The 7,728-nt window shown below is 35.5% G+C and overlaps 2 protein-coding genes across 2 annotated transcripts; both read left to right on the plus strand.

The window, feature by feature from the left end:
• Window positions 1-213: 213 nt before the first annotated feature.
• Window positions 214-1,364, plus strand: LOC114265070 (RING-H2 finger protein ATL67). The gene has a single exon (XM_028205802.2). The coding sequence runs from the start codon at window positions 358-360 to the stop codon at window positions 967-969; it is 612 nt and encodes a 203-aa protein (XP_028061603.2). The 5' UTR covers window positions 214-357; the 3' UTR covers window positions 970-1,364.
• Window positions 1,365-2,115: 751 nt separating this feature from the next.
• LOC114265069 (S-adenosyl-L-methionine-dependent methyltransferases superfamily protein) lies at window positions 2,116-4,938 on the plus strand. Its single transcript, XM_028205800.2, has 2 exons — window positions 2,116-3,557; window positions 4,141-4,938. Exons 1-2 carry the CDS (start codon window positions 2,809-2,811, stop codon window positions 4,787-4,789), a joined length of 1,398 nt encoding a protein of 465 aa, XP_028061601.2. The 5' UTR covers window positions 2,116-2,808; the 3' UTR covers window positions 4,790-4,938.
• The last annotated feature ends 2,790 nt before the right edge of the window (window positions 4,939-7,728 follow it).

Genomic DNA, 7,728 nt, shown 5'->3' on the forward strand with positions numbered 1-7,728 from the left:
TACTCAGCAACTTAAATCTATAATCCAATAGCTATACCAAACAGATTAAAAACTTCGAATTAAAATTATAATCCATAATCTGTTAAAATATAATCTATAATCTGTTTTAACAGACACACCAAACATCACCTATCATCTCTAATTCCAATCCCAAGCCCAAAAGAGCCCAATGAAGTCATCATCTTCGCAATTAATGACCCTTCTCTGTTTCCAACTCTGCGTATTAAATGCAGCAGCTGGAAATCCCACCCACTTTCCCCCCTAAAAAAAAATCTCTCCCCACCCCCTCCTCCTCCTCCTACTATTCCTTTTCTCTCTCCTCAAACAGATGGAATTCCTTTTCCCACCCCTCTCCCAATGCAATCCTCCACCGCCACCACCACCGCCACCGTCCCCGGCGGCGCACCACCACCACCTCCCCCCCACTCCACAACCAACTACCTAACCAGCCTCGGCCTCGGCTACGCCATCGCCATCGCCCTCGGCTTCCTCGTCCTCCTCTCCACCGTTCTCCTCGTCTCCTACGTCTGCCTCCGCCATCGCCGCCGCCAAAACCTTAACCCTAGCTCCACCACCACTACCACCACCACAACTTCTTCCGACAACGGCATCATCCTCCCCCGCATAATCTTCGTCGCTGAAGACGACAACGAAGACAACAATAACGCCGTCGTAGGGCTCGATCAAGCGGTCATCAATTCGTACCCTAGGTTTCCCTTCTCGAAGGATCGAGGCGGTGGAATCAACGATTCGATGTGTTCGATCTGCTTGTGTGAGTATAGAGAGGCTGAGATGCTGAGAATGTTGCCGGATTGTCGGCATTACTTTCACTTGACTTGCGTCGATGCGTGGTTGAAGTTGAACGCTTCGTGTCCGGTTTGCCGGAACTCGCCGCTTCCGACGCCTCTCTCGACGCCGCTCTCGGAGGTCGTGCCGCTTTCGCAGTACTCCGATGGTCGGAGGAGGTGATGGTGATGATGATGATGATATTGTTGTGATTTTCAGGGGGTGTGATAATTTTGTTGGTCTTGACTTTGGTTTGTTTGGTTGCCAGGAAAATGTAGATTTTTGGACAGTTAGGAATGGTGGAAACTTTTTGAGTTTTTTTTTTGATTTTTTGGGGGGGTTGAATTTTGGTTTACTTGTAAAGCAAAAAGCACATTATCATTCTTGAGCTGTTTGAATTTTGGTTTACTTGTAAAGCAAAAGCACATGACCATTCTTGAGTTGTTTTGAGTGTGAAATCAAGGATTGAGCTTTATGATCTTTTGATTCAATTTTGTGACTTTGGGAGTGTATGGTTGCTTTGAAAATGTAGAGTTTTGAACAGTTAGGAATGGTGGAAGTTGAAGGTTTTTTTTTTTGTTGCCCTTTTCCTCTTCTTCTTCTTCTTCTCTCTCTCTCTCTCTCTCTCTCTCTATGATTTGTGATTCTTAGTTGACTTGTAAAGGAAAAACACACAACCATTATGATATTTAGATTCAATTGTTTCGTGTCATTTGAATTCCTGAATTGTTGATAGCTGAGTTTTTGAACTGTGGACTGTGGTTGCTGATTTCTTGGTTTTGGGTTTTGCTGATTACTATTCCCTTGTGAGATTCTTACAACAAAATTAAATCTTGCAATTCACCATTTTGACAGAACCAATGATAATTCAATTTGTTATTTGACAACAATGTTTTAAAACACTCGTTAAGAATTTAAAATATACATATATTATTTATAAACATGCGTAGTGAACAATGCTTATTTATTTTAAACTTTGTTTACCAATCTTTTTTTGGGTAATTAGTATATGCATTATTTTCCTTGTACTTCCATAATTCATGAAAGTTGCAGGTCCAACAAATGAGAGAGAGAGAGAGGGGGCTAAAGCTTCATGAAAATTGAAATTTTCGTAGCTAGGGAGAGATTGATGGTTAGATGTATATTATTTCGCGTTCAGAGAGATTATTTAACTTTACCGTTGCGCCAAACTCACCCTAATGTGATGCTCAAATAAATGGATTCCTTTTTCCATATCTAGTGTAGAATATCGGAGTTGACTTCTTTTCTTAATTGGCTACGTGCTTTTAACAACTCGAGTAAACTAATCTCAATAAACAAAGCTAGAATACTTAGAAATCATCTCCAAGAAACTTAAAAGACTCTTAAATCATTAGAAAATAGAAACTTATGGTCTCTGATCTCTAGATCCTCCAATCTCCAGTTCTTATAACATTTTTTAAATTAAAATAGATTGCCCAAATCAAGCTCACCCACACTTCTTCTCTCTCCTCTCTTCCAGTTGCAGTTTTCAACTTCAAGCCGCAGGTACTCTCTATACCTTCTTTCCTCTTATTCTTATGCTCAATTTCTGATACAAAACCCCTTGGTTGTCATTTTCCATGGGACCGTTCACTCACTTACCTTAACATGTATCAGATTGTCCCCTTCATAGTTTGAATTGCAAAACCGCGCATATCCAATCCCATACTCGATGTGGTAGTTGTGATTGTTGGTTATGATACAAACTAAGTACAACTTACCATTGAAAATCAGCTTGCAAGATAAGGGTACCCAAGAGGCTTATATTCACCTGGTCAATCCTATTTGTGTTTTGATGTGAGATCGTAGTCTTTGTGTTTCCACGTGAGATTGTAAAATTTCATACTTAGACAGTTGACAGTACAGTGTCAATGAATTTATTTCTGTAAAGGTCAAAGGGGTTTTTGTACCAATCAATGATCTTAGATTTGAATTATTATTGAGAATATCATATTTTTAGTTCACAGAGATCAGTTCTTCCATCTGCAACTATTGTTAGAAATGCGAAATCAGAATGTTATGGCAAAGATAGGAACATGTAGAGGGATACACAGGTTTTTTTTGATAGTCGGTGTTCTTGGTCTTCTCATCTGTATTGCTACCATGTCAAATTTCTGCTCTCTTAGATCTTTTCATGTTTCTGATACCTTCTGCAACCATAATCACCCATCTACGAGCCATGGCCGAATTGGGTTAGAAACAGTAATCAAGAAAATCCAACAAGAACTCGCAGAGATGAGAGAGTTGTCAAAACTGTCTTCTTCACCATCATCACCATCATCGTTGGGATACAGCGCCTTTCTTGCAGAAATCTTGAGCCTTATTGAGGAAATACATGCATCCGTATCACTAAAAATTGAAGAAACTGTACACCCTTTGGTGAGGCCAAAGAAACAATCCAATGAGCCTGCTGAGTTTTTCTTGATCGAAGAGATTCGTAAGTATGTGAGGATCAAACCGAACAGGCTGGGAAAACAGAACTTCATGGGGGCTAATGGAACGTTCACGAGCATTGGTCATGTGTGTTTCGCCATGAAAAAGGAGCTTGAAGAGTACATGGATTACGATGTTGGGGAAATTTGCAGGGATGATTGGAAACTGGCACAGAAGCTGATGGTTCACGGCTGCGATCCCCTGCCGAGGAGGAGGTGCTTTTCGAGAGCTCCTCAGCTCTACACCAAGCCTTTCGCCATTAACGAGTCCCTGTGGAAGCTCCCTGACAACCGAAATGTCCAGTGGAGTCAGTACAGGTACTACAGTTGGATTGTGAATTGAGTGAATTGCAAATCGTTAAATGTCTTATTTAGCATAATATATAATTTTGTATATGTATATACTATAGACATGTAAGAACATGAAATAAGGGCAAATTATACCCGGGTTGTTGTATTTTGCTTTTTATGTTAATTTAGTCCTTATAGTTCTAATTGAATCAATTTTGGCCTTTAATTTGTATATTGTGTCAATTTAGTCTAATTAATAAATGGTATATTTAAAAAGGAATGAACCATTTCAAAATTGATGTTAAATCTTTCGATCACTTTGAGGAGAGTAAATGAACTATTTTACTTCTTGATCTCAATCCAATTTTTTAAAGGGCGTTATCAATTAGACTAAATTGACATAATATGAAAAATTCAAAAATAAACTTGATACAATTAGAATTACAACGCTCAAATTGACATAAGAAACTTAGACTACAAGTATAATTGATCATAAAATAAATATCAATTTGACTAAATAGTGTACATATAATAGCGGATCACAATTGAATAGTATGATTTTCTCAATTTAAGTCTCGGTTTTGGTTGAAACTGATATTGAATCGTACAGGTGCAAGAACTTCACCTGCCTGGCTAACAATGCCACCAGGAAAGGCTTCTTCAAGTGTGCAGATTGCTTCAACCTCACACACCATGAACTACCCAGATGGATTAAACCTGTCTACCAAGATCCAAACTCAAACCTGACATCTGATTTTCTCATTACCGACGTGCTTGAATTGAAGCCCGGGGAGATCAGGATCGGCCTAGACTTCAGTGTTGGCACCGGGACGTTTGCTGCAAGAATGAGAGAATCCAATGTTACAATAGTCTCAGCAAGCATAAACCTCGGGGCTCCTTTCAATGAAATGATCGCTCTTCGTGGTCTCATACCTCTCTACTTCACAATAAATCAACGATTGCCTTTCTTCGATAACACGCTTGATTTAATCCACACAACAAGGTTTCTTGATGGTTGGATCGATTTTGTGTTGTTAGACTTTGTGTTGTTTGATTGGGACAGAGTTTTGAGGCCCGGTGGGCTTCTGTGGATCGATAGCTTCTTCTGCTCGAAAGAGGATTTGGATGATTATTTGGAAGCTTTTAAGATGCTGAGGTATAAGAAGCATAAATGGATTGTTGTTCCAAAGATTGATAAAGATGACAAAGAGGTTTTCTTCTCTGCTGTGCTAGAAAAGCCTCCAAGACCATTCCAGTAACAGATTATTGTTGTCAATGTTTTGAAATTTTAGGGCTTGTTTGCTTAGTGAGTTGTTTTTGAAAACTACTTTTGTGAATTTTTTTTGAAAGTGACCACTTTTCGAAAACTTTTGTTCATATAGAAATGAAAATGATGGGTGTTGTCAAATTTTTAGTTGTTTTTGTTCATGAAAACATGAAAAACGAAAACAATACGTTACCAAACAGGCCTGGCATCTCACAGCTCCTGTTGTTGATAGTTGAATCTTGGGATAATGGGAAAGCATTTTTAATCCCAGTAGTGATCCTAGCTTGGCTTCATCTTTGTGTAGTATTGGAACTTATTGACAGTAAATCATAAACATTAATTGAGAGCTGATACAATTCTCATCTTCTTTCAAATGATATTGTAGAAACTGACTTCTGCATTTCTTTACTGATTAGTCTGGATTTGATGCAGCCAATGGTGGATGCAGAAATTGTGCATAGAGGGGCTAAAGTAAAATTATTTAGATTTTAGAGGAATTGAAGTAAGATTATATAGATTTTGAGAATCAAAATACTAATTTATTTTATAAATACTCAAAATACATGAAAGTAGCGAGTTTTTTCAAAGGTTTGGGCTGCTCGAATACTAAAAATTGCATGAAAATAATTAAAAAAGACTTCAAAATTTAGGATAACAAATGTAAAATTATTTAAATTTTGGAGGGATCAAAGTGTATATTTGAAAGGGCAAAATTGAAAAGTTCTTTTGGAGTCCGCCATTAGCTACAACATCTTATAAGTTGAAAAGTGATAATAAAATAAATAAATTAAAAGCATTTCTCCTCAATTTTCTCAATAATTAAATCTTGTTTCCCTGCTTATTTGATTTTTTTTTTTTTTTTCTCTCTCTCTCTTTTTGTTAGAGACTACACCAAAAAAAAGAGAAAAATCAAAATAAAGAAAGAAAGCAATTAACAGTCCAATAAATTCAACCAAACCAGACCTTTCCATTATATTGTACTTTACCATCGTTATACAAAGTGACACTTTTAAATTGGATTGCAGTCCTTAAGTCTTTTTTATTGTCTTTATGTGCATTTGTTAGAAAAATTTAAAAAATATTAAGGTAAATTACAAACACATTCTTGAGATCTATTTAAATTACAAATTACTCTCTGTGGTCTTAGAAATTATATTATACCTTCTAAAGTTTTTAATTTCATAATAAATAGGTCCTTTTATTAATAAATCATCAAGTTAATTAACAGTTTTTAATAATGTTAAAATTTTATTTCAATTAATAATTCAGATAATTTTATTATTGTATAGGTGAACAGTTAGAAATTTTATTTTTTCAATTAATTCTATTAAATAAAAAATTCTGACAATGATATATTTGTAATTTATTCAAAATATTAATGTTATTTCTTTTAGATTGGAAAGAAGATTTTTATTACAAAATCGATAAAAGATTTGATCATTCTAATACTCCATAAGAAAGGGAAACAAACATTCACACAGAAAAGATATTATATCAACAAACTAAAAATTTAAAAAAAAAAAAAATCAAACCCAAGTTGCTACCGAACTCATCCAAAATTTTACTGCTCCACAACTTTCAACTTGAAATCTGAAGACCCTACCTCCGTTGGTTAAGATAGAACATTAAGATTGAAGTGATCGCCTAGTGTGAAACAAACATATTATTTAGCATCGACTTTCGAACTGTGAGAAAATTTGAAACCATATCTTAAATTTTTTGGCTTGAAGGTAGAGAAGGTAATGCAATGATAGTCAGATTAGGGAGACAAACATCGTATGTAAGATAAGGACTAGATCTGGAGGGAAGGGAAATGAGAGAGAGAGAGAGAAAAGACAGAGAGATTGGAAAGGTGGGCGAACCACCGTCGTCTCCTTCTCCTTTGCAAGAAAATCTAGGGAGAAAAGCAGTAAGTTTTTTTTTAAATTAATGTTATCTCAAAATTACAGAGAAATACAAGGTAAAAAATATATATATATATTATTGCCAAATCATTGAGTGAATGCTCTCTTTAGGGCCCTTCAATATAAAAGCTCTTAAAAAAGATAATTGTATTTCAAAAAAATAAAAAATTGCTTTGAGGGCCTTGTTTGATTTTGGCTGAAATAGTTTTTTTTTTTTTTTTTGTGGCTATTTCAATTAATTTTTTTAACCTATTTCACAATGGCTTGAGAAAAAATAACTTTTTTAGCATTGAAATTTATTAACTTTTTTGGCAATTACTTTTTTAAAAATAAAAAATAAAAAATAAAGAAAGCTTCTTAAAAAATAGCTGCCAAATTCCAACTATGGCGGTGTTTGGGAAGTCAAATTTGTGCTTTTTTTTGGATGAAATTCACAAAAAGATAAAATAGGCTAAAATAACCAATAAAACAAAATATTATATCCAATCCATAATCATTTTACTTTTGCTCTCACAAACATCACATCCAACTATCAAAAAATCCAACCATTTCCAAAACACAAAAATTTTAACCTACTAAAATAGTGAAAAATTAAAATAATCTACTAAAATAGCCAACTTCCCAAATGACTCTAAACTTCTCTCCACATTTGCCGTTCCTCCAACTCCTAAACATTGCGCTGTGTTCTAAGTTTGGAATATTAAAAGTATTTCAAAAAATGTTATTAAAGGCAAAAAATAATTAAAAATAAAGAATAATTTTCGAATAATGTTATGATGATTATTGTGGGAGCCGAGTAAAAAAAAAAAAAATTGAATTGGCAAATAGAGTATATCTAAGCCCATCTTTGATGGGCCAAGTTCAGCCAAAGCCCACTAGATTCGGAGTTAACGCCGAATAGGTACAGGAAAAGGATGAAGAGCGTGCCGAGTTAAGGGTATTTGGGCCGCGCATCCGAGTCGAGTATATCAAGTAAGTTGGCAAAGTCATGATAGGTGGGTCCAAACTGTCCCTTTCTAAAGAGTAT

The sequence above is a fragment of the Camellia sinensis genome, chromosome 5 (assembly GCF_055761805.1).
Source record: "Camellia sinensis isolate YWXY chromosome 5, ASM5576180v1, whole genome shotgun sequence".
In the NCBI taxonomy this organism is placed as follows: Eukaryota; Viridiplantae; Streptophyta; class Magnoliopsida; order Ericales; family Theaceae; genus Camellia; species Camellia sinensis.

Excerpts from the sequence above, each read along its gene's own strand:
- LOC114265069 (XM_028205800.2), top strand. The coding sequence starts at position 2,809 with ATGCGAAATCAGAATGTTATGGCAAAGATAGGAACATGTAGAGGGATA. Across the intron at positions 3,558-4,140 it reads GTCCAGTGGAGTCAGTACAG|GTGCAAGAACTTCACCTGCC; the intron begins GTACTACAGTTG and ends TGAATCGTACAG.
- LOC114265070 (XM_028205802.2), top strand. The coding sequence starts at position 358 with ATGCAATCCTCCACCGCCACCACCACCGCCACCGTCCCCGGCGGCGCA.